Raw genomic sequence first — 27,696 nt, forward strand, 5'->3', positions numbered from 1 at the left:
GTTTTCTGGAGAATTGAGGTGAAGAAATGTGGTGTTCATGAAAATCCAGTTAGTTAGGGGAAAAAAAACCCACTCATATCCTACAATCCTGAGATTATAAATTTATATATCTCTCTATATATCTATCAATCTATATATATATATATATATATATATATATATATATATATAAATAAAATTGCTTAAAAAAGGCAATGCTGGCTATGGTAAAAAGAGTGCCCATGCTGACCTCTGTCCATCGCTGAAAGCGCCTACAATGGGCATGTGAGCATCAGAACTGAACCATGGAGCAATATAAGAACGTGGCCTGGTCTGATGAATCATGTTTTCTTTTACATCACGTGGACAGCCGGGTATGTGCGTCACTTACCCGGGGAAGAGATGGCACCAGGATGCACTATGGGAAGAAAACAAGCTGGCAGAGGCAGTGTGATGCTCTGGACAATGTTCTGCTGGAAAACCTTGGGTCCTGGCATTCATATGGATGTTACTTTGACACATACCACCTACCAAAACATTGTTGCTGGCCAAGTATCTTCATGGCAACTCTTTCAGCAGGATAATGCACCCTGCCACACTGCAAAAAAATTGTTCAGGAATGGTTTGAGGAACATGAAAAAGAGTTCAAGGTGTTGACTTGGCCTCCAAATTCCCCAGATCTCAATCCGATCCAGCATCTGTGGGGTGTGCTGGACAAACAAGTCCAATCCATTGTACCTCCATTTACCTCCATTTTCAGGGGCTCAAAGGTATTTGGACAAAGTGACATAATTGTAAATTATGCTTCAGCCACCTTCAGTTGCTGCTTGTTTGTGGGTCTTTCTGCCTTCAGTCTTGTCTTCAGTAAGTGAAAAGCATGCTCTACTGGGTTGAGATCAGGCGACTGACTTGGCCATTAAAGAATATTCCATTTCTTTGCCTTCAAAAAGTCGTGAGTTGCTTTTGCAGTATGTTTAGGGTCATTATCCACCTGCACTGTGAAGCGGCGTCCTATAAGTTTTGTAGTATTTGGCTGAATGTGAGCAGAGAGTATAGCCCTATACACCTCAGAATTCATCATCACATCATCAATAAACACCAGTGAGCCCGTTCCATTGGCAGCCATAACACTGCCTCCACCATGTTTGACACATGATGTGGTATACTTTGGATCATGAGCTGTTCCTTTCTTTCACCATACTTTTCGCTTCCCATCATTCTGGTACAAGTTAATCTTGGTTTCATCAGTCCAAATAATCTTATTCCAGAACATGGGAGGCTTCTGTTGATGCTGTCAAGGGGTTTTTCTTCACAAGGAAAGGATTCTGCAATCATCAACTTTAGTTGTCTTCCATGGTCTTCCAGGCCTTTCGATGTTGTTGAGCTCACCAGTGCTTTCTTTCTTTTTAAGAATATACCCAACTGTTTTGATTTGGCCACACCTAAGGTTTTTGCTATCTCTCTTATGGATTTATGTTGTTTTTTTAGCCTAATCATGGCCTCCTTCACTTGCATTGAGATCTCCTTGGACTTCATATTGGTAGCTCCAGTCGAACAGCTGCCAAATGCCAACTCAATACCTGATATCAACTCCAGACCTTTTATCTGCTTCATTTGTCTTGAAGGGGGAATGGACCGCACCTGGTCAATTAACTTCTTGTCAGTCAATTGTCCAAATACCTTTGAGCCCCTGAAAATGGAAGTACTTTGCTTAAAATGGCTGTAATTCCTAAATGATAAATGCCATATTTTTGTGGAAGCTCTTCAAATAAAGCCGAAAGTCTATACTTTCATCACATCTTATTTGTTTTATTTCAAATCCACTGTGGTGGTGTATAAAGGCAAAATCACAAAAACTCTGTCATTGTCCAAATACTTCCGGACCTGACTGTGAATATGTGTATATATATATATATATATATATATATATATATATATATATATATATATATATATATATATATATATATGTATGTATGCAGAAAGGTTTTATATGTATGTATGTATGTATGTATTCATAACCTTTATAATAAAACCTTTTCCTTATTGTTATGCAGCTGCATGAGATTTTTCTCCTCTGGTTTAAAATAATTGCAGCAGTAGTTATTTAGAACTGCAAGTTGATATACATTCACCACATAAGCACTATTTACATATGCATTGTTAAGGCTACAGATCATCATGCTAATTATGCTCTTGTGGTTTATATAATTATCACTTCTTGAAACGTATCAGACCGATGTGAGCCAGGACCGATGTGAGCTAGGACCGATGTGAGCCAGGATTGGAGAGGTAAAAACACAAAAGTCTGCCATTATAAGCACTGTGGATGGAACCCTAATTGAAATAAGTTTTCAGTCCCTCAGTCCCAGTTCCAGGAACCCCATGCTTTGCACATTTTTGTGTTTTCCTTGTCCTGACAAATCAGTTTCAACACATGAAGAACATTCAGATGACAAGAACACTTACTGCTTTTTTCCAGCTCCATATTTTTTAAAATCACGGGCATTGTTTTTATCTCATTCTTTGTCTCACCTTACACCTGTGTTTTTTTTTTGGTCGTTCCCTTAATCGGTGGTTGTAGTATTTCTTGTTAATTGGAAGACTTGCCTGTATTGCCTATTTTAATAGCCCTGCTAGGGTCTTTGACAATGAATCTTGGAACAGCCTGAATAAAATGACCCCCTTTCATATCACTAAACTTCCAGTGCACCAGGGAGTCAGGCCCTATTACATTTTTTTAAGATTTCTATGTGAAAAAAGGAAACAAAATTGGGAAATCAAGCTGAGAAACCAAAACAAAGGTGCAAGAGAAATTAATTGCCCAAACATTTACAGTGGCATTTCTACCATCTTGTTAAGAAGAGACATCAGATATTTCTCCCTGGGCTCTGAAGCCTGGAGCTGATTCCCGGTTATTATTGATTAAGTGGCATGCACTGTGCACAGAAGAAACTATTTGCTGTTATTCGACCAGAGTACCACCAGTTTGTAAGTAGATATGGTAGTTTGTTTGATATCTACATGACTGTGTCTAAACCTAGAAAAAAAAATGCAATGTTTTTACATACTGGTTTACATAAGAATGCAACGAGGGCTGTAAACAGGGTTAAAATGTTAGTGAGGTCCATGTTGCAGAAATGTGTACTAGTTAATATACACAATGCTGAATGTGTACTACATCAATTGCTAATTTCTAATCTCTGTTATCCTTCCATTCTTCCATAAACTGCTCTGACGACAGTTTAATGTCCATTTAATTTTATTGAGTTCAATATTTTTGGTTGCTGATTTCTGAATTCTGTTACATGATACTATGACATCAACAATTTGGTATTCATGTACTTTATCATGCTTGCAGTATGTTATTAATGAGTAAGGTTATACAAATTAAACCTGAACTAATATTACATGTTTATTTTTATCCAACCAAGGAGCTTGTAGTCTAAACCAATCAGCTATGTTCCTACAACTGAATAGATTACTTGGCTAGCAATGTTTTCTTTTTTTTTTTTTTTTTGAAAACAAAAAAAGTAACCAGAGGGATGCCATTAACAACTGCGAAATTGTGACTTTTTCTCACAACCCACAACACATTACTAAGCAAGGGTAATGATTAGTGAATCAAATGTGTGCCTCCTGTTGGTCAAAGCTAATAGAAGCCTTTCTTTTCAGATTCTAATGCTGATCAATTGCATTAAATGCCTCTGACATTCGCAATAGTGACAGGCACAGAATGCCATGTTTTCTAAATTATCTCTTCCTTGTATCCTTGGATACTCCCATTCTAGCATCTAGTTTATTTTCCACAGGGTTAAACAGAGCTATAATTGCATATATATGCTGTTAATAAGCTGTAAGGCATGTTCAAATTGTACTATTTAGGTAGCTGGATTGTTGATACAGGTTTAACCATGAGCTCATTCCATGGTAATTAGCCTTTCAGACTCCATTTCGTGGAATACCTGTAAAATGTTATACACCTTCTTAGAGCTTGATTAGCAACGCTGAACAATACAATCCAAGCCACATGCAAAATCTCATTTGTGGGTAAGATCAAAAGGATCTAATTTGCTGTTGTGCCATGCTTGGTACCGTTGTTTCTAGGAATTCACTGTGTCAAATTACTTATAAGAGCCTTGAAGTGATTTGTAAGAGTTTATGATGTGTAAGAGTTTAACAGAATAAAAAAAGCTTTGGCTTTAAGTCCTGTATTTTAAGTGAAGTGGTTCAGTTATTAGAAATATTTTTTAAGCTTAGTAGTTTTAAAGGAAGAAAAAAGTAAAATTATAATTAATTAATAAATGGGTATCAACATTGCCTGATACTAAGGGTTTATCGTGTCATGTCTATTTATTAAATTTCATTAATATCAGTAATTTTGAATAAAACTGTGTGTATTAGCTTAGGTAAAACATTAGCTAATGAGTATAGAGGCTCTACCATGAATTATATCAGGGTTAAATAAAACAAAAGATACAGTTAAACTCTCTCTATACTTTCTATCTTCCTTCAAAAGGAAAAATGGAGTAATGTCATACCATATATTTTATATAAAATAAACAGCTTTTTTCCCCCAGGATATTTTTTTTTTTTAGCAGATCTCTTGGTAATATTGTTTGCTCCATGAGAAGTAATTATGCAGGTGTCTTTGCTTGATTTTGATAAACATCTCAATCCTGGGTGCAGCTGTTAACAGGATTATAAGAGTTCCCTAAATACTACACTCTAGGGCAGGGATGTCCAATTTTATCCAGAAAGGGCTGGTGTGCGCAAAAACCACATCTGATATTCTCTTGAAAGCCAACATCAACTGATTAAACAGGTGGAATCAGGTGTAGCTCCTGCTTGATTGGAATGAGAACCTGCACCCACACCGGCCCTTTGCGGATAAGATTGGACACCCTTGCTCTAGAGCATTAGTTTCACTGAATAGAGGGAATGATTTCAGGCTAACCAAGTATACTGCTTGGCTTTATAATAATTCCCAAATATACTGTAGTGTCTGCTTCTTAGACTCTATTCAGATGATCATCTCTATTTGTTAATGTGAAAAGTCAGACTGTATGCTTTCATTATCTGATTAGGTGTCTTGCCCTTAGTTGTATTGCTAAAATTGGCTTATAATTTTTGCCTTGGCACCTATATAGAACACCTAATTGGCTAAGTTGTGTATTCCAGGGGCTAGATAAAGACTCACCAAAAACTACTTAGACACCATTTACACTTGGTGTTTCATTCGTCTTAAGTATTAGTATGGCATCCTTAGGTCTGTTTCTTATCATAAGCAGTATAAGTGCTCGCTTTGGGCCTCCAGACCACCATGATTTTTAAAGTAGACATTCAAAAAAGTGGACTTTATTATCATATGAAAAAAAGGTTTATGTATCTGGTGAATGCAACAGGCCCTACTGTGGTGTGGAAATAATAGAAATTGCAATTTACATAGCTAAATTAGGTACTAATGTTAGAAGATCATGTAATAAATGGCGATAATGAAGCGTCCATATCTATCTGGGGCGAAAAAGCTAAAAGATTAAAAAAAGCACATGGACCCATTAATGGATTTAGTCAATTTGCCAGCTAAGAAGCTAGCATGTACAAGTTACTAGTAGCTATGATAATAGTAGGCTGTTGACTCATCCAAGATAATTAACTATTTATTAAATTTGTTCATTCTTGCATATATAAATTAAATGATTGGTGTGGAGTGGGGGCCTCTGAGTAAGTTATTGCTTAGGGCAGTGTTTCTCAACCAGGGATCCGTTGGTCCCCTTGTGGTCCATGGCATAATTACATTAATGTGGGATTGCTTCTAAAAATATTTAAATTATGCAGAAGTGGTATTTTTGTTAAAAATTTCAATTTAAATACATTCACCCCAGGCTGCAAAAACTTTAACTGGTAAAATGAAATGTTAGTCAATGTACATCAATGTGTAATGTGACATGTAAGTCAATGTACAAAAATGGCACTGTTAATGTTGAATATCATGCAGTACATTAAATCTAATATTGAACTTTGAAATTCAAAAATTGAAATTTGACACTTGTTGGTTTATAAAAAAGTGTGTAGACTACTTGTGTAAATGCAAACAGGTGGCCTGAGATGCATTTTAGCCACACATAAATGTCTCTTCAAGCCACATTCAACCACTAAAACCTTTCCTGGTACATGGCACACTTTTTATGTGAATGGCAAAAAAAAAATGACAAAAAAATGATTGAAAAAAAAATTATGGATAATTATAGAAGAAGATAATTATCCTGTCACTAGATGAAATTTTAATTTTTCCAGACAGTTTCTTTGCAGTATCATGGTTTTTACCCCTGTGTTTCATGTTCTGTTTGGTTCTAAATGATCCAATTTAATATAATTCAGTTTCAAATAGGAATGGTTTCTGTGAAATTTGCTCAGAATCAAGCCTGCTTCTAATTTGCATTAGAGAATACTTCTTCAAAGAGCCTTAATTATACATAAAGACATTCTTCTATGGGCGAATCTTACTGGCAACTCTATTAAAAATACATACAATTCCAGAGATAGTTCGAGGATTAGGGGAAAAAAAAAAAACACCAACATTCATAGTGGCAGAGAAAAAGTCAGCTCTTTAAATGTCTTTCATTCTGTAATATTTTTAGTAATGTGAATGTCTGATTTTTAACATTTTTCTTTTGTCCCTAACACATAAGTCCTCATAGTTTGTATGCAAAAGTCATGAATAGTAAAGTTTAGCACAAAGAGTGTGATTAGAAGCTCTAACCTTTCTCAAAACATAATTCTTGTGAAATTCAAAGATTTTGCGTTTACTAAATATTTTCATACCTTATTTCATACCTCACGAGGGGGATAATGCCTTGAATTAGCCAGTTAGGATCTAGGTTACCAATATGCAGAATTTATGACTTTACAAATATGAAATGAATATGATTTTCTGCAGAACTGTTACTGTTGAGGTGTGTTCATGCTAGTGAGTAACAGGTGACCATTTATTTTACATATTACACACGTCACACAGAACCGCGATTTCTTCAACAGCAGCGAGCAACAGCACAAAAAGTGACGGGCAAATTGAGATTTTTCTCAACTTGTAAAAAGACAAATCCAACAGCTGGCTTGAATGATTCCTCAGACCAATTGTATGGTGTGTGTGTGGTACAAAATTTGTTCATTCCCCATTTAGTTCCTACCTGCAATTAGTTCCCATGTACTGCTTGACTCAAAAAAAAAAAAAAAGGAATAAAACTCATAACTGTGCTTTCATCTTATCCTGTCATATATAGCCTCATATTAAATGTATAGAGACATTATAAAGAAAATGAAAGCTAAAGGAAGAAAATAGTAGAGATCATCAGTGTCTCTGGAGAGTGTTTGTAGCTAGTACAGTTAGCTTGCGCTGCTAATCTGCTAAAAGCTAATACGAAGCCTGGCATGTAATGTACATTACACAACCTATTTTCACACATTTTTCACTTTATTAAAATGTTAGAATTCATTTTAAGTACATTTTAAAGACAACTAAATTGCATACTGTAGTAAATCATGTGCTGTAGGCTACATTTTGGCCATTACTCTTTCTCATTAAAGCTAAAAATGCTGGATAGATGGTATATCCCCACGAGTGACAACAGTAGAGCTCACATCACACCCACAAGAGACAAGATCCAAGTGACACAAATGACTTGTCACACACTATTGTGAACACAGGGTTAGTGCTTAATTGAACAATCAGGATTAAACCTTTATATTGCCTGAGATAGAAACTAGACACCAATACAGATACAGGGTGCCTGAGCGGCTCAACAGAAAAGTGTTTTCCCATTAGGAGATCAGAAGTTCAAATCCTGATGCTGCAACAGCCAGCAGTCAAGAGAGTAAATTGGTTGTAGTCTTTGGGAGTCTCTCTCTCTCCCTCCCTCCCTCCCTCCCTCCCTCTGGATAGAGAGTCGGACTTGCAACCTGAAGGTGGTCGTGGGTTCAAGTCTCAGGTCCGGCAGGGATTGTAGATGGGGGGAGTGAATGACCAGCGCTCTCTCCCACCCTCTACACCACGACTGAGGTGAGACCCTTGATCAAGGCACCGAACCCCCAACTGCCGCAGCAAAAAAGGCTGCCCACTGCCCCGGGTGTGTGGGTGTGTGTGTGTGTGTGTGTGTGTGTGTGTGCGCACTTGGATGGGTTAAATGCAGAGCACAAATTCCGAGTATGGGTCACCATACTTGGCCACACGTCACTTCACTTCACTTCAATCGTATGCTGCATTTTGAGGCAGCAGCCATCAAACAGTTGCAGCTGGCTGTCTTCACATCTCAGAGGAAGCAAGTGTTAGCCTTCACTCTGCCAGGTGGGTAGTGTCATATGACAGAGGAGATAGGTGGTTAGGTGGGTGGGAATTGACAGGTGAGCAAATTGGCGATGGAATGTGGAAAAAAGTGACATCTGGTGTTTATAAAAAAAAAAAAAAAAAAAAACAGGGGTTTGTCCTGAGATATGAATCTATTAATATGTAAAATCCATCTTGGGAGCAGAGGCCTCACTTGCAAATAGAGAAATCCAAGGAAATCTAAATTTTTCAGGAATTATTCTAATTTATGGGACCTAATACCATATCACCACTAATGCTTAGGAAGCAGAGAAACTGTACAAAAACAAATGTATCATTGTCTATGCTTAAACTTTGTGCCCTAAGGTGAAACAAACTGAACTGTCTACAGCTTTGTTTTCAGAATTGAAATATTTTTTTATTGACTACTGTCTACGAGGTTTCCAAATTCTGAGCCACCTCCTGAGAACCACCATAGAACCACCGTCACATGACCATGTCCAAATTGAGAACATATCTGATGGGTTTTGAAGTATGTTTTCAACTTTTCTTTCTGCTTCAGGGCAATGTCATTTGTGCCAGCATGAATCACCATGAACATCACATTCTCTCCTTTCCTAGAATATGCTAAATTCACCAGCTGACATTTCAGAACCTTTACTTGAATTGAATGAAGTACTGTAAGAGTTGTGAAATTTCTCATTCCTGTTGACTGAATTTCTCAGTGACAAATTAGCATCTCTCATTTTGCTCTTTCCTAAAGTTAGTTAGAAATATATAGTCGGAGTTGTTTACAATTTTGTACTTACTATCTCACTTGGTCCATGTGTTGTCTCACAGCTCTCTGTAGGTGGACATAAGCTGATTATGAGACCTGTTTACTCTTGAAATAATTACTCATCAAAATCAGGAGATTCAATCTGGAGGAAGCATCAAAAGAATTTGATGACTTATCTTAAACCAGTACAGGGATGAGTGTGGAGTGACTTTGTGGCCAGGGGAAAAATCTTTATTACCAATATTGAAGAATTCAGAGCTCAATGTATGAACAATAAATCATCCAGGTGGCATTGTGCTGCCGCATAGATCCAGGTTTCCCAGTTTGATTCTGAGCTTTGGAGTTTTTGATGTTCTCCCAGAATCTGTGTGGATTTTCTCCCACCTCCCAAAAAACCCTGCTGGTGGACTGGTGTAAAACTGTGTGTGTGTGAGTGTGTGTGAGAGAGAGAGAGAGAGAGAGAGAGAGAGAGAAGGAGGACAAACGACTTCTGATGGAGGTTTGTCCTTCTTTTATTTTTCTTCTCCTCGTTCACCCACGACCGCTTTTCAGCGCGCATTGTTCGCATATGTTACACAAATAAAAATCCACACAAAAAAACTCTAAGGCACTCATGGCTATGCCCAAGTTCAAGTTCACATTCAAGCTCAACGTGAGGGTGTTGTGCTTGTGTTCGTGTGGGCTACACTGGCTCTGCCTCTCTCTGACTTACAGAGTTCTCCTTGAAAGCACAAACAAAGCACATAAGTAACCTGGAGGTGAGCACACAGGTTACGTGCCGGTTACCTGATGCTCGAACACGCCCCCACTGCCACAACTGGCTACACTGAATTCTCCCTAATTGTGAATGTGTCTGCTGACCCATCAAAAGTGTATTTCCACCTTAGGTCAACGCACTTAAATAAATAAACAAACAAACACACATAATATGAAAAATGTGTGAAGGCCCAGTTACATATAAAATTCCATCTAACATGGCAAATTAGTGACAACAGTGGTCACTTAATGCTTAGTGCTTTATTCAGGGCTAAAAATAAGACATTGCAAAGTGGTACTGTCTTATTTATTAGCGAAGATTCATGATGTTACCACTTTTGACTAGCATCACAGATTCTAAACAGTGAAAAAATGATGGGGAGAATCAACACATACTTCTCTGTCCATTCATCTTTACACATTCTGTTTCTGACACCGCCTTTTCTTTATTTTTCTTGAACAACTCATGTCATTTTACTAATGAGACCAGAGAGGGTAAATGAAATGAAAATCTGTGAAATGCTATGAAAATTGGAAAATTGCTAGCCATGTAGCTAGTCTGTGGTCTGATTAGCTACCTTCTGCTAAATAATTTACATAAATACATGTAATTGAACAAACTGCAACAGAGAATCTGCTAAAGAAGCTGAAGAAGTAAACCAAAGAATGGGTACTTAATTCTAAGACACCTCATTGGCTAATTACCATTTTTATTAGGCATTTATTAAAGTATGAAAATGATTAAACTCTGTTGGCGTCTGGCCCCTTAGGACTGGACTTACTGGCACCAGTTCTAGGTTCTAATGATCTGCAAAGTTTCTTTCCATAGTGGAGACCAGCTGTTGCAGCCAACTTAATAGGTTCTCCAAGGCAGATCTGTACTCTTAGTGGGGAAAAGAGTTCTCCAAGGGTTCTTTGGATAGTTGAAGCGTTCTTAGCTACCTGAAGGAGTTCCACTTGGTACCTACTCTGTTTTTTACATAGGATCTATGATGCAAACTGAAGAATGCTTTAGGTCTATATGTACTGTAGCATCTAAGAACATAAGCATAGCATAGATTATTTTTTAAGGTACATAAATGGACCTTAAGGTCCTTGTGGGTTTCTACAGGTTCTCTGGTTTCTTCCCACCTCCCAAAAACATGACGGTAGGAATGGTGGAAACAATACCCTGGGAGTATTGCCACCATATGCACTGCACTCCTGGGAGAGCCTCTGTATCCACCACTGGCATCCAATCCAGGAGGTATTCTTACCTTGCATACAGTGTTCATTGGATAGGTTATGGATCCCCCACTGGTGTCCCGTTCAGAGGGGTATTTCCACCTTGAGCACAGTGCTCCCGGGATAGGCTCCAGATCCACCACCCTGACTAGAATGAAGCTGCTACTGGAGATGAATAAAAAGCTCCATGTAAAGATATACTTGTCCTTAAAACATACACACAAGATGTTCCACCACAGCAACAGCAGCAGGGAAAGGTACAATGTACCATGACCCGCAATTGGTTTGTTTATGTCTCTTGTCTATTTTGCATCCATGGGAAGTGAAGTCTTCAATCATCTAAAGATGTGAATGCAGCAGAAAGAAGAGTCTTTTCTCCTAAGGTTTATAGAGACAAGGAGATGGGCAACTAATGGAACACAGCAGGCACAGAAACAATTGGTACAGAGGAAAGCAAAATTCTATGAATAATAAGAAATGTGAGACTCCTGACAAGGTGGGCTGATTAGAGCCTGGTGTAAGGGAAATGAAGAACAGGTGCCAGTGGTAAGTCAGCTGGTGACTCTGACACCTGATAGGCCGCCCCCGAGTAAGCCACAGACGGAGGCATGACACTTCATAATCATGTCGCTCAGTTTGAAATTAAGCATGCATCCTTGTACATTAGTCCTCAGTAACTAAACGAGAACTGGGGAAAGAATGAAGACTTTTCACTGAATCAGGACATGCATAGTTAAGTGAATATGATCCAGTTCAGTGAAATGTATAATTAGGTGTTTGGTGCAGTATAATTAGGATATTATAAGTTCTCAGGTAACACCATGTCGTATGAAAATCAGTGTTCCCCACCCCCTCCATCTTTTGTGCACATGCCCATATTAATTACGTTACACTGAAGGAACACTTTCACGGAGAGTCCCAGAGAGGCTGAAATGGAGCTATACATTTTAAAAGCGATGAAAAAAGTATTGATTGGTTTTTATGAGAAAAGAATGAGAGAGAACACTTGAAAGATGATACCACAACTCATTCAGGTTCAGAAAAGAAATGAGATCGGGGGTTTGTCAAGGTTTGTGCAATTCTTTTTCTTTTTGAAATAGATAATTGGCTTTTTCCACTTTCCTTATAGTCATTAGAAAACAGAAACATGGATAGGGGTTTGTCAATACCGTAATTGAAGTGTTTGTGTTTGTGTGTCTTGTGAAAACAAGAAAGAATGAAAAGCAAGATGGTGGGTAAGAGAGAGACTCCATGAGGATGATGGAGTAACATCTCACCATCCAGGTAAAACAGATGAGAACACAATATATGGAAAACACAATATATTGAGCTCTCACAGGGCTGTTGTGTTACTATAGGATGAGATATTGATGGGTTTCCCTGTAGTATAGAACTCATAACAGATTTTACATGATCAGTAATACACATTTCGAATTATCTAAAATTGTTTTTTTTTCTTTTCATTAAAAAAGAACACTAGGTAAACATTGAGGTTTAACCTTTCAGCCTCCACACATGATTTGAAAGAGATAGTACGTGACATCTGGGAGTTATAATGTGCATATTATACAACACTATGTATTATATAAAATTAGTCATGTGAAAAAATTAGGACACCCCATGAAAGCCTGTGTGTTTAACATAGTTAAACATATGGACATTTGATCTTCATTTTAACAATAGCGGGAGATTCGAGTAATATAACTAAACAAATAAAACCAAGAAAGAAAAGTCTTTTTAAAATGATCTGTAAAATGTAATTTAAAAAATCTAATTTCTTGTGAGGAAAAAGTAAGGACACCCCACATTTATTTGTACTTAAAATGGCTAAAATTACCTACAGGTGCATCACATCAGGTGCAAATTATTAGAAGATCGTTACAGAGCATTTTGAAGGAGGCTTGCCTTATTTAAACCTCAGACATTTAGTTTGATTTGCTCTTAATTGTTGAAGTTTGAGGTATCACCGTGGTGAGATCCAAAGAGTTCTCTGAGGCTTTCGAAAAGAAGATTGTTGATGCTTATGAGTCTGGTAAGGGATATAAAAAGATCTCAAAAGAATCAGCCATTCCACTGTCCGGAAAATCATTTACAAGTGGAGAACATTTAAAACAACTGCCAACATGGCCAGGTCAGGCAGTCCAAGCAAATTCACCCCAAGAGCAGACCGCACGGTGCTTAAAGAAGTCTACAAAAACCCTAAAATATCATCACGGGACTTACAACAAGCTCTTACTAAAGTTGATGTCAAAGTGCATGAATCTACAATCAGAAGGAGACTGCACAACTTTATCATGGGAGGTGTGCAAGGAGGAAACCTTTGTTGTCTAAGAAAAACATGAGGGCAATACTGAAGTTTGCCAAAGAACACATAGACAAAGGCCAAGATTTCTGGAATAATGTGCTTTGGACAGATGAGTCTAAAATTGAATTATTTGGACACCATAACAGAGAGCATGTTTGGCGTAAACCAAATACAGCATTTCAGCAAAAGAACCTTGCAACATGACAATGACCCAAAACATACCAATAAATCCACCAAGGACTGGCTGAAAAATAAAAAAAATGGAGAGTTCTGGAAAGCCCAAGTCAAAGCCCAGATCTAAATCCTATTGAGATCCTGTGGGGTGATTTGAAACGGATTGTGCATACAAGAAACCCCTCAAACATCACACAGCTGAAAGAATTCTGCACTGAGGAGTGGGGAAACTTTCTTCCAGTCGATGTCAGAAACTGGTAGATGGCTACAAGAAACGTCTCATTGAGGTTGTTTCAGCCAAAGGGAGAAACACTAGCTATTAGGGCATAGGGTGTCTTAACTTTTTCCTCAGTTGAAATACTCATTTTTGTTGATTTCTTTTGTTTAATAAGTGAAAACAATGTGATTTTTTTGTTGTTTACATGCAATTACATCACCTTCATCTAGAGGTACAAATTAAAATAAGATCAGAAATTGACATTTTGACATTTCTTAATAAAGAACTGAATATTTAATGGGGTGTATATTACAGCGAAGAATATCCTGAAGCTGCTCAGATGATATGAAAAGGCTTGGACACATACACAGCACTGGAGAATATTTATATTACATTCATAGAGGGAAATGCTAACTTTTGATATTATAACATAATTTTCACCATTTTCTTGTAATAATGAATGAAAATCTGTTTGGTAAATCCTAACATGCAAAATTTTGCTCTCTACTCTAAGCCAGTGAGCCGAGTTAATTCAGTCTGGATGGGTTTGAGCTGAGATGGTGTACTATAGTGAGGAATAAAAAAAACTCCATGTCATGCTGTTGTACGAAAACTATCACTGACAAGGTGGAGTAATGAAGCAGAGTTACTGTTACTGTCCAAAGGTTGAGAAGTTTTCCTATAACAGCATGTCCCACTTTACCTAAGCAGTTTGCTAACGATTATACTGTTCTATTTATTAAACAATGACACTTCATACTTTTTAGCCATTTATTATTAAACTTTTAACCATTTATTATTAAATGTTATAGAACTTTAGTTAGTTCGCATATGTTATAACAACTATAAACAATTATTCCCTAATGTTTTTCTTGACGTTAATGCAGCTATTACCAAGAAACCGGAAAGTGTAAACTTACCCTCTGGCTGTTACAAAGTGCTGACACTGGAGACTCCTTCAGTGAATGTTAAAAATCTGTTTGTTATTAGTCTCAGATTATGTGGCGCATCCATCACACACGTCCCTCTGAATGAGCTGTTACTGTAGAAACGATATTGGAACGAGCACATTAATATAAACCTGAATCCAATAGAGTACCTTGGGATGTGGTGGAACCTTGTGGAATCCACACCATGAAGTATTTGCACTGTTCTGAGAGCAAAGTGGGGATATGGCCAGGGAATTTAGTTAATTATTTAGCTATTTATTTATTTATTTCCAGAAACACACAAGCTACAAAGGGTACTCTTAAGCCCAGGTCTCATTTCCAGTATAATTGGAAAGTTTATGTAAAAAGCATTTCATACAGAGGACCAAATGAGCAGCATATATCTGAAAGAAACCCATCTATGTACTTTGACGGCTTGATTATGGATTTTTTTTTTAAATGTTTAACATTAGGGTTGTTTTTTGAATTATTATGCACAGTACAATCTTATTTTCACCTATTTGCTATACAATATAGTTATTTACTTAGTCTACGATAAAGGAAAATAAGGCTAATTTCTAATCATCATCATCATCCTGTGCTCTGAGAACAATACATGCACCCATCACCATCCTAGGCAATCATACACACATTAACATATGAAAAGGTACTCACATTAGAAGAGTAGCCAATGAAATGCCCATTGAATTACAAACAGGAATTTCCATTAAATGTCGCCAATGCTGGGAAATATCCTCAGTGTCCTCAGAGGTGAGGTGTGTGGCTTTGTTCGAAAGTTTATACTTCTATGTAATCAGAATTTGTAATTTTTATATAGTGATCCCGAATTGTCAGCTATAGTGATCCCTAATTGTTTCACTTCTGAATACAAACCGAATACGAATATTATATATGTTGCAAATGTAGAGAACGTTCATCTGAATGTTTAGATAAAGATGGATAAATCAGTAGTCTGAGTGTCGGGAAAAGCAGATTTTATACCCAGGTGAATAATTTTTTTATTCATTACTGTGCATAAGAATGTTCAATAACCAGGAAAAAATGACTTTAGCAAAATAAAAGTTTTTATTTGGTATGTAGCTACGTTTAAAATGAATGCACTTCATGGTGATGTGACTCACTTTAATGCTGTAACTATATCACACTTCCAAATCCTAACACATGCTGAACTCCAAACATCAGCCTAGACACAATCTGGCTGATGATACAGCAGTTTTTACTAGGTAGAGTAATAAGCATGGAGAGATGACATGACCTTTTCAGAGCCAGAAACACGCAGTTTGTAGAAACACCGAAGACACTGAACAAAATAAAGTCTAGCACAAAACCATCATATAACTATCAAACTTATTACATGCGGTTAAACATATCTAGAGAAAAATAAAGAAGCTAGCCAGGCTCAAATAAGTAAGGAATAACATACTCCAGACCGTGCGGTTATACAAAAATAGTCTATGCCGAGGTGGTGTGTTACCACCCTGAAGTGGATTATTTTCAGATAATCACACTGCATATTGTGTAATTTAATTATAAACTGTTTAATTAACGGGTTATAATTAAGGTTTAATGTTGTTGAACATCCACAAGACAAGTTAGTTCCTGTTAACACACAGCTATGATGTTCGCTTATCGGTACAATACCAGTATAATATGACTGTTGCAAAGTGCAGAGAATCCTTCTATAAATGCTAAACAAAGATCTTCCCATCAGTGATTATGTATGTTTGCTTGGTAAACACCACCACATTAAAAAAAAAAAAAAACATCTGTTTATTAGTCTTAGATTATGTGACACATCCACCATACATGTCCTTGTGTATGAGCTGTTACTATAGAAACAATAATATATTAGAACAATCGCATTCATATAAACCTATCATTTATGTTACAATCAGAAATAATGTCCGAGCCACGCGGTTTTACAAATATGATGCACACCTTCTGACCAATCAGATTTGAGAATTCGATCACACTGTGGTATAATATGTTTTACGTACACTGCACGTATACCACACCTTATAGCCTAAACGTCAAAACGCCCAATGTCATGTGCTACATGAAAGGCTACCTGCCACACATGGATAGAAGAAAGCCTAAATCCAGAGTCCACAAGTGAACTGGAACTAGAAGACATTAACAAATAGGGTGTGTGGGCGTAATAGTTCACAAAGGTACCTAGGGTACAACCATTTATGGCTATATTAGTGTTTTCTGTGCTCCAACACATCCACTTCAGGTGAGGAAGAGCTGTTAATTGGTGTGTTGGGGGCAGGGAAAACACTATAATGTGCAGCACAGGGGTTCTCCGGGATCAGCTGTGGTAAGAAATGAGTATTGAATGTAATTTAAGAGAGTGGGCGAGACGTGGGCTGAACGATTGGTGTGTGTGAGAAATACAGCTGAATTTTTGACATACTGGAGTGTTCTGGCAGGGAGAGCAGTAAAACGCTCGTTCATCAAATGACCTATTATTAATCATAGCCCACGTTCCATTGCTCACCCACCAATACAATTATTTTGCGGTACATTAGGTTGTCTGTTTACTTCATAACACACAATTCTGTCATCAACTAACCTTCCCCTGGAAATGCTGGTGTAAATCAAACACTGCTCATAAGGTGCCAGAATCAAAGGTTACTCAAATTTCTGTCAGAAACACTGCAGTAGTCGCATTATATTACTGGATGGATCAATGCCCTGAATTCATCAGAGTTTCTCTGTGCACTACTGGACCCAAAAAAAAAAAAAAAAAAAAAAAAAAAAGGGTAGCTCAGTGATTAAATTTTGCTCTAATGACCAGAAGGTTGTGAGTTCAAATCGTTTTAATAATTTATTGTTTCTATAGTAACAGCTCATTCACAGGGAGTTGTATGACAGATGATAATCACATAATCAGATTTTAAAAACGTGTATAATCGTTGATATGATGAAGTTGTTTAAAAGAAGTCATTTAGTATTTTATTTAATATTTATGGGAGGAGTCTCCAGTGTCAGTGCTTTGCAACAGTCAGAGGTAAAGCTATAGGACCTAAAGCTGGAACTTTAAGTTTACGACATTTTCAGAACAGAGGAGTTTACACTTTGTAGTTTCTTGGTAACATGACAAGCTGCATTTTTTGTCTTATTAACTTCATGCAAGAGAAAAACAGAGAGGCTGGTGAGGGAACGACCGTTTATAGCTGCTATAATATATGCAAGTGAGAACAGAAAGTAACTTGTTTCACAGGTGTTCCACAACATTAAATGTAACAAACATTTATAAACAAAAAAATGTTAATTATTGGTGAATTGCTGTGATATAAGTGGATGTGCTGTTATAAGAAAACAATCAAATTTGAAAAGAGAAATTTAAGCACGTTCCAAAGTGGTTTTCCTTAAAGATCGCATGGATCCTGGCACTGCCTGGTCTTTTCTCTCATAGAGATGATAAAAGAACTTTATAATCAGAATTTTTATGACATTTACCATGAAGTTGGATGGTAAATGTCATGCTCAACACCATATCGAGTTATGGATGTAATATAAATTGTGGCTGAACTTCATATCAGCATGGAAGTTCTTTAAGCTATTTCTTTGCCATGTGTTATTTCATAAGACCATTGATAAAATTTTGTTTACATGGCTAGCAGTAATCTAACCTTCATGACACAATATAGTGAATTACTCCCCTCATGACCTCTCATGAATGGTCAGCAAACCTCACGTTATCCTTGAAAATGTATTGTCTAGTTTTAAAGCCGAGTCCACATTCCGTCGCACACTAACTAGATTTTCTGTCAGTTTATTTGCAAGTTTTGTACAGACTTTTGGCCCTCAAGGTTGTCTGTTTACCTCATAATACACAATGACTGATGTCTTTCAGTAACTTTTGAATAATAACTGAGTTAGACTGCCTGTTTGGCAGTTGTGCCTTTGGGCATTGATGGTTTTGTTACTTTAGTCAATATAACATTTTGCTCTGGACCCTTTTTGCACTTGCAGTGTTTATGACTGAGACAAGGTATATATATATATATATATATATATATATATATATATATATATATATATATATATATATATATATATATATATATATATATACACTTATGGCCCAAGGATTTTTGGGAATATGCCTTTGGAGACAGTTCTATCACATTGTGTTCTGCTGTGGCTTGTTTCTGGTCAGTTGATGTAACCTCACTGTGCTTTCACACCTATTAATCCATTTGTTCAGTCCAAATCAGGGTAAAATTAATACTTTTTGTTTGTTATTTCATCTGGAGAGGTTATACCAACCACGCATAGAAATCATAAAAACGGATGTTTAAAAAAAAAAAAAAAAAAACACAATTTGTTTTTCTCTGACAAACTTGTGTAAGTTTTGGCAGAGTTTTGGCAGAAATATTTCTTTAGGCTCCCAAGTGACACACACACAAAAAAATGTTCACTCTATCATCGGGTGATTGCAAGATTGAATCCAAATGATGCAACAGCTGTCCGTGCCTGGGAGCCAAATGAGCAAAACTGGCCATGCTCTCTGGGTGGGAGGAGCAAACGCTCTCCCCTGTCAATCACAGTGGCACTAGCCAATCATGGGCATCTGTGAGTTCAGGTATGTGGAAGAGGGTAAATACCACTTTCCTCAATGCGTGTTATGCTGCCGCATGAGCAGCAGTTTAAAAAGATGTGGCTGGCTTCGCGTATCTCAGTGAAAGCATGTTAACCCTGACCCTCGCTGGTAGCTACCTGTTGTATAATAGTGGGTTGGTGGGAATTGGCAGGTAACCAAATTAGGAGGAAAAAAATATATTCCTTTAACAATTCTGTACTCGGGTGAGAATGAATGTTTCAGATTTTTAATATTTATCTCTAAAGAACAATTTGGATGCAACCAAAAAAATTGTACTAATCTTATAGCACTATAAATAACAACACTATAAATATCACTATAAATAAGAGCTGCTCAGATGGGAATTCAAACCCTACTGGACTTAAGTAATCCTAGAACGGTTCACCATATGGTTGGTTTGGACTCCACCTCACTTTCAATGCACTCTGGATAAGACCATCTGGCAAATAAGTAAATTTAAATCTGCTATGGTTTTATGAAGAGGAATATATGGCAGGTTTGTGCTAATGCATATGCACAAGATTGATTATTCACACACACTCACTTTTATCCACTTTTTTTAACAGAAACGTAGTGCCTATAAGAGCAAAACAAACACTCCTCTGTGAGTGGCAGGTCTGAAATACATCTCCTGTTCCAAGCACAGTTATTTGGATGAATAAATTACACTCCGTCTTAAAATGTGGATACAAACAGACAGTTATGTTACAAACACAGCAATTTGATATAATGTCTGCTGTCAAAGCAAGTAAGATTACAACAAAACAATCATTCATTTACCTCTAGTGCAATCAGAGGTCACACATCAGATGTAGTTATTAACATGTGGTGTGTGGAAGCAAGATGGAAATGGATGAGCTCAGCCGGGGGGTTATTAATAAACCAAAAATCATAATCCAGGACCATAGCAGGGGTCAAAAGCTCAGTGAGCAGAGTTAAGTAATGTGATGAACAATACTGAAGCATTCTGATAAATAGAGTTTTACTTTATTTAAAAAAAAAACAAAAAAAAAAAAAAAACACAGGGGCACAGTGGTTTAGAGGTTAACGCTGTTGCCTCAGGTTGGGGGTTTGAATCATGTTCTCCCCATGCTTTGGAGGTTTTGTCCGGGTACTCCGATTTCCTCCCCAACGTAGATGGATGGATGGATGGATGGACATAGAAAACACCATATAATATTATTATTCCAGGTATTGAAGAAATAAATTAATTTAACACTGTCTGGTTTCCGTAAAGAATATGGAGTTTACAGAGTACTGCACCTTCATGTTAAATACACTATATGGCCAAAAGTATGTGGACACCTGACCATCATACCCATATGTGGTTCTTCCCCAAACTGTTGCCACAAAGTTGTCTATGTGTGCTGTAGCATTACAATTTCCCTTTACTGGCACCCAGAGGCCCAAACCTGTTCCAGCATGACAATGCCCCTGTGCACAAAGCGAGCTCCACAAGGTTTAACTTTTCTATAAATCAAAAAAAGAGCCACAACAATTATCATGACCTGTACAAACTCAGGTCTTTCTGTAACGTCCACTGACACAGTAGTGTATGAAATAAACATATTAGCTAACCTCAGGCCATATCTTCATATCATCCACCCAGATGGTAAGTTTTGGGAGATGGGGTACTAGTAAACAGTCAATATTCATCTGTATGGGGTTCCTGAAAAGCATTCACTCCATCACGCTGAGATCGGGTTGGAATCCTGACAATGCCACAGCCAATTGGCCGTGCTCTCTGGGTGAGAGGGATGGTATACATTTTCTTTGCTGTCAATCAGAGTGACACTAGGGTGAACTTATGTATGCAGAAGAGGGTAGATAGCACTTTCCTCATAAGGCTTTATGCTGCTCTGTAATGATGTTGTATGAGAACTGGCTGGTGGGAAGGTGTCACATGACAAAGGTGGACAAATTAGGTACAAAACAGTGCAGAAATCACACAATGTGCATCGTAATGAGAACTATGATGCTTCGAGAACTTGATTATATGTGTAAATTTATCCAACTGAAGGATGGGTATAAAATTTGTGGAAGCCCATTGAACTTATTAAATAATTAAGCTTGACAATTATCTCTCAGTATGTCAAATAAGAAAATTTTCTAAATTTTGTGACTAAATGTTACTGCAGTAAATACACACACTCATGTCTACACTGCTTTATTATGCATTCATAACATATTTTGGACATTTGTCTATCATGCCTTATTGCCATTAATCAGTATTATATGCTAAACATACAATTACAAAAAAGACATGGGGTAAGTTTCAGTTTTATGCTTCTGAAAGTGTCTATGAAATCCAAACTCGCTGTGGCTATGAAGAACAAATAGCACAAGAGAAAGAAAAAAAAAAACTCACTTGCGTATAGTTTTCTTATCATACTTTGCATGTGACATCAGTTATATAATTATTCTTTGTAAATCACAAACATGCCGTATTAATTGCACTCACAAGTAAGTAAATCAGAAAAGGGTTTTGTAATTTCTTTAACTTTAGTTGAAGCAGTGGTGGTTCAGAAATTGTGGTTCTCTTCTGAAGCCAGTTATGCTAATTGAGCTAATAACCTCCAACTGCTCTGATGTTTGGATTGTATTCTTCTTTGCATGTACAGCCTTAGAAAAATAGGTTTTAAACTGAGCTCTACATCCTTTGTACCTTTAGAGCAAAATCATTAATGTGCACATAATTTAACCTTAATTTTAACTGGTGTACCTCTGAGGTTCATTAACATTTATAGTGTTTTTAAGCTTGTGAAACACAAAAACATGCATGTACAGACCTTGCAGATGATTAAGTGAGCAGCCATTATTTAATACCTTAAAATTAATTTAAACTTGCAAAACTACATCAGCATTGCATGATAAAAAAAAAAAAATAAAAAATAAGATTCCTCAGTTTATCTCCATCTTTCCTTTTCTTTCTGCCCACTAGTCACACATTTCATGTTGTGAAGAGCAACAGTGTAGATAAAAGTGTGAAAAGATAAGTGTGACCATGATTGTAATCTTAATTAGAGTCTGGTATAACTCAAGAAAGAGAATACATCACTCTGTTGAACTCAGTAGTTTCAGGATTTAAATATGCAGCACCATGATATTCTGCAAGGGAACTCTGACAGTTGGTGTGATTAGGATATAAGATTCAAGATAAACATAAAAAAAAACCCAACCCAAACCCTTCATTGCTCCAATTCCAGTCAAAAGTGTCTCACTATTGTTACACATCTTCTCAGATACACCAATCAGACTCCTTTTGTTTCTTATTTTATGAATCATGGAAAGGAGAATGTCTCTGTGGCAGGAATGACCGCAAACTCAAATATAATTTCATGAATCATAAGAGAAGCCATGACGGCTAACTCTTAATATTCATATCATCTTACCCTTTCATTAACCATTCATAACTCTACATGCAGGTTAATGGAAATTCTCACAAATTCTGCATGAATTTCAAGGGCATGATGTAACAAGAAACAAGCAATCGCAGTGCCTTTTATGCAGGAATAGCTTGTAACTATGGAATTATGAAATGCAGGATATTTTATTTAATGTGAGGCATCCTGGGAAAACCCACTGAATATCATTGTGACTGGAAATTTAGTGAATTCTGGAAAACAGCCAAAAATGATGAAAAATCATGCTTTAACCATCATTGATAGCTAAGGAGCAACACACGACAGATTGTTCTGTTATACAAAAATAATTCACGCTGACGTGGTCTGGGCCTGATGCAAATCTAAAGTTGACCATGGACCATGATGAGTATGGTCCAAAGTGTCTTATTCCACTTATACCGTAACAATTTTCCAACAATTACAATTTTTAATTCATTAATGAATGACAAATCATGCTTTTTACCTTTTAAATTTAATGTTTGAGAGACAAGTTAGTTCTTGCTCACACTTGCGGTAAAGCAGCTATAAACAGTCGTTCCCTAACTTAACAGCCTCACTTAATTCTCTCTCATGAAGTTAACAAAAATTTTTTTAAAAAAGCCCAAACCTGTTCCAGCATGACAATGCCCCGGTGCACAAAGCGAGCTCCATGAACACAAACGGTGTGTGAAGGTTGGAGTGGAAGAACTCGAGTGTCCTGCACAGAGCCCTGACCTCAACCCCACTGAACACCTTTGGGATGAACTGGAACACCGACTGCACCCCAGACCTCCTCATCCAAAATCTAGTGGAAAGCCTTCCCAGAAAAGTGGAGGTTATAATAACAGCAAAGTGGGAATAAATCTGGAATGTGATGTTCAACAAGAACATAGATATGATGGTCAGATATGCACAAACTTTTAGCCATGTAGTATATATTTCACCAAAATGGCATTGAAATGTTTTTAGTTAGGGCTCTAACCTTGCCTAGGCATCTACCTGCAAAGATCATGTTGTATATCGTGTAATGATACGATCAAGTTGTTGGATCGTTATGAACCATAGTGATATGGACATGAGCCTAATCAATTCATACCTAGTTCAGATAGCTGCTATCAAAATGTTCACACAGTTCCCGCGTAACCGTAGGGACTGCTAGATGGACAGGTAGCCAGAAAAGCAGACAGGCTGCTACAAAAATCAACACAGTTTTCATGTCCATATTTCTAATTTGTTTGTACTGTTTATTGCCTATTAAATTTAATGCAAATTAAATAAATAAATCGAGGTTCAGTGGAGTTGAAATGGTTTTCTCCCTTTTCAATTTAATATGCTTGACCCTTACTTCAGCATAAGATGCATGGAAAAGAAAAACAGAATTATACATAATAGAAAAGGTTTTTACAGTGGTATTCATGATAAACAACTCAAATTAGAAAGTATCAAAAGCAACCTTTGCGATCGACACACTAGCATCTGCAATACTCAGGGGAAGGGCATTCAGTGACACTTGATGTATGGCTTCATAATGAATTTTACAGCTGTATTGACGTTTTTATTTTCAATACATCCAGTATTGATGTGGCTATTGTCAGCTTTTAGACATTGGTGCTCCTGAATATGTTTAAAAAAAAAAAAAAAAAAAAAAAAAAAAACGTATCTCATGAATCTGTATATAAACCTCTTATTCAATTCATTTTTATTTGTATAGCGCTTTTTACAAAGGTCATTGTCTCAAAGCAGCTTTACACAAACAAAAGTAAAGTGAAGTGTGTGTGTGTGACGTCTCTGATGAGCAAGCAGGGCGACGGTGGCAAGGAAAAACTCCCTGAGATGGTGATAGGAAGAAACCTTGAGAGGAACCAGGCTCAACAGAGAACCCATCCTCATATGGGTTTACACTGTAGTGTGCGTGTGCGTGTGTGTGTACAATGTGTGTTGGTGTAGTCCATGGAAAACAGCTGAAGCGTTTTCGTGGCAGTATGAAGCATTGCCGGTGGACAGGTCCAGAGTAAACCTTTCAGGATTATTAAAAGAAAAATAATGAAAGGATGAGAGAGAGGAAAGATGAACCAATTTCCTAATCACCACTGAACCACCAAAAATCTTAATGATCATCTGTTTGTCTTGTTTACCCAGGCTTGTGTGAAATGTCAGTGACGTGATTAGTCACACTGAAAGGAAAACCATAATAGGCCAATTATCATTCCGGAAGAAGATTGCAGCTTTCGATTGCTTTTGCGTTCTCAGACTGGTGTGTTCAATAATCTTTAGACATTAAACACTTCCAGCTATTTATTGGATTCCTACTATGGTGGCAGATTCAACAGGAATGAACCCTCGGCAGATGTTTGTAATCCTTTCTTTTTAGTTTTGCTCACGTGTGTTGTATTCTCCTTGCCATCCTTCATGTGAGGCAACAGTGCTGTCAGTCAAGTGGGATTTGTTTTATTTAATCACAGCTGATCTAACATAAGGTCAGAGCTGGACAGAACACCTGAGGTGGGTTTGTGTCCATGTTCCTCATGAAGTACTCTGAGGTTTGAATATGAAAGTTAGCCTGGATTAGCTCTACACATGGGAGCCAGTATAGGTTTAGGTAATGTTCTTCAATCAGTGGAGGCTCTGAATAGCAAAACTGATTATTTAGACCTGATAATTTACAGTAGGTGGATTTGTGTCTTTCCCTGCTAATCCTAATCTTCATAACTTTACATACAAACAAAGTTGTGCAAATTGTTACCAATTTGTTTTACAAACATTTTTACTTATACATCCTTGAGTACCTTTACGTACCTTTGCCTAGCAAGGTGAGGTGTCAAAGAGGATGTTGCCTAGCGAAACCAAAATAGGGCAATAACAACAGGCAGTCTGCATTTTAGGTTCAAATTAGTGATCTTCAAAGGATCCTAATATTTGGCAAAATCAATCAAAAGTCTCCTAAAACCACTGAGATACTGGTTCACTCTTACAGGAAGGCTATGAAGTTGTTTTGCGATCACTACAACATGAGTACATCAGGGCAGTTCTTCAGTCTGTCTCCACCTCAGTCGGTACAAATTTCCACACCAAAGCAAATGTGAGATGCACTTCATAATATATAACTGGTGCAGTTATATATTTATTTTTATTGAATGCTCTGTGTCTGTGTGTGTTATCAGGTCTTGTCTGGTACACATACAGTGATGAATTCTCTGGATATCTGGGACAGCATGCCTTTGGCCTTCACAGAGACTGAGGCCTTATCAGACCTGTCAGATCTCTATATGAATTCAAGCCTCCTAAACGTTTCCACCAGCAACACCACCAACCTCACCAGCATCACCTACTACCCATACTACCAGCACTCTCTGCCTGTGGCAGCCAGCCTGACCATGGCCTACCTCTTCATCTTCCTGCTCTGCATGGTGGGAAATGGCCTGGTTTGTCTCATTGTGCTGGAGAACCGGCACATGAGAACAGTCACCAACCTGTTCATCTTTAATCTGGCCGTGAGCGACCTGCTGGTGGGGGTTTTCTGCATCCCGACTACGCTGGTGGATAATCTCATCACAGGTAACATTTTACTAATAATCCTAAACATTAACTCACCATCAAACTTACCATTATGTAAGGGATTAAAAACACTCTGTGTCATGCTGTAATAGGAAAATAACCAGTGACAGGTGAGATGAAGCGTGGTTACTGTTACATGTCCTGAAGTGTTTTATTCCTCTTATACCACAGCAATTTGCCAGTGATTACATTTTTTTATTTAGTAAAGATTACCACATCATACTGTTTATCCATCTATAGTTACATTTAATGTTAGTTCCTGTTATCACATGCGATATAGTAGCCATAAACAAACGTTCTCTCACCACCTTCTCTTGTTTTTCCTCTCTCCTGAAGTTTATAAGACAAAAAAAAAGGCCTTTATCCTGAAAATGTCGTTAAACTTATAGTTACGGCTTTACCTCTGACTGTTACAAAGCGCTGACACTCGAGACTCTTTCCATAAATGTTACATAAATGTCTCTTTATAGAAAACTTCACCATTTCAACAATCCTTTTTTTAATCTTTTGCTATAGAAAGGATAACGTATTAAAACAAGTTCATTAAGCAACAACTTTTAGCCTATCAGCATCGAGAATGCAGTGAACAGTGCTGTGATCTAATGCAACGTAACAACCAAATTCTAATTAATAATCATCTAAATTCTAACTCAAATGTCTGCGTTTGAATTATTACTGAATTTTGCAGAAGCTAACTAGCTTTCGTTAAAAATGAATAGCGACTTCCCTGAGAGTAGGCTGCATGAACACATGACTTATTCAATAATACAAAAGGGAAGGGGAAAAAAATTACCTCTCATACCTGCTCAAAGGGAAAAGTGCTCCATTAGGATATTTTTAACAATGCTTTCTAGAGCCAATGTGTTGATTCATGGGGAACCTATACGAAGAAATATAAAGTGATGAATGGGTGAGAGAATGCATGACAGAGGAAAAACAGCAAACTGCAGGTGTCACTTCCTGCTTTGAGTCACCCGTGCGAATAATTTCAACACTATTATCCTACAAAGTGCCACTCATCACCAATTCAAGGGCAAGGCGCGTCCGAGATTCCACAGAATGAATAGATGAAAAGCAGAAAGATTACCATACGCTTTATCTCCAGCGCTCAGACACACCACTTTTTAAACCAAAATAAAAGCAATCAACACCGAGAATGTGAGTAAAAAGTATAGGACTTGGCACATTTAAACTGCATCTATAGCAAGTCTTCTCTCAAACACCATTTTTGTCCACTTGTGTCTAATTGCATTTTCTGAAACTTAGCAATTTTGAAGACGGCTTTAAGCTTCACCCGCTAGGCACAATTATGCTCTGTTTGACTTGCCTCGGAAACAGGAAGTCAGAACTCGTGTCATTTTTGACCTCTGTGTGTTCTTGGCTACAAAGTGGGAAGCAAAACATGGATGTTCATATTTTCTCAGCAACTACGTAGCCAGC

The 27,696-nt window shown here is 37.3% G+C and overlaps 1 protein-coding gene and 1 long non-coding RNA gene across 3 annotated transcripts in view; one reads left to right on the forward strand and one right to left on the reverse strand.

The window, feature by feature from the left end:
- Nucleotides 1-27,696, reverse strand: part of LOC117595900 (uncharacterized) — a 67,707-nt gene that overhangs the window by 14,406 nt on the left and 25,605 nt on the right. The gene's annotated exons all lie outside the window — the stretch shown is intronic.
- npffr1l2 (neuropeptide FF receptor 1 like 2) overlaps nucleotides 1-27,696 on the forward strand; it is a 47,840-nt gene that overhangs the window by 3,170 nt on the left and 16,974 nt on the right. The window contains exon 2 of one of the 2 annotated variants that reach the window (XM_053229235.1): nucleotides 25,863-26,256. In XM_053229235.1, coding sequence (XP_053085210.1) covers nucleotides 25,887-26,256 — 370 coding nt within the window. In that variant the 5' untranslated portion in view covers nucleotides 25,863-25,886. Of the gene's footprint in view, nucleotides 1-25,843; nucleotides 26,257-27,696 lie in introns of those variants that run through there. The other variant, XM_034299175.2, reaches the window with a different exon arrangement.

The sequence above is a fragment of the Pangasianodon hypophthalmus genome, chromosome 24 (genome assembly GCF_027358585.1).
Source record: "Pangasianodon hypophthalmus isolate fPanHyp1 chromosome 24, fPanHyp1.pri, whole genome shotgun sequence".
In the NCBI taxonomy this organism is placed as follows: domain Eukaryota; kingdom Metazoa; phylum Chordata; class Actinopteri; order Siluriformes; family Pangasiidae; genus Pangasianodon; species Pangasianodon hypophthalmus.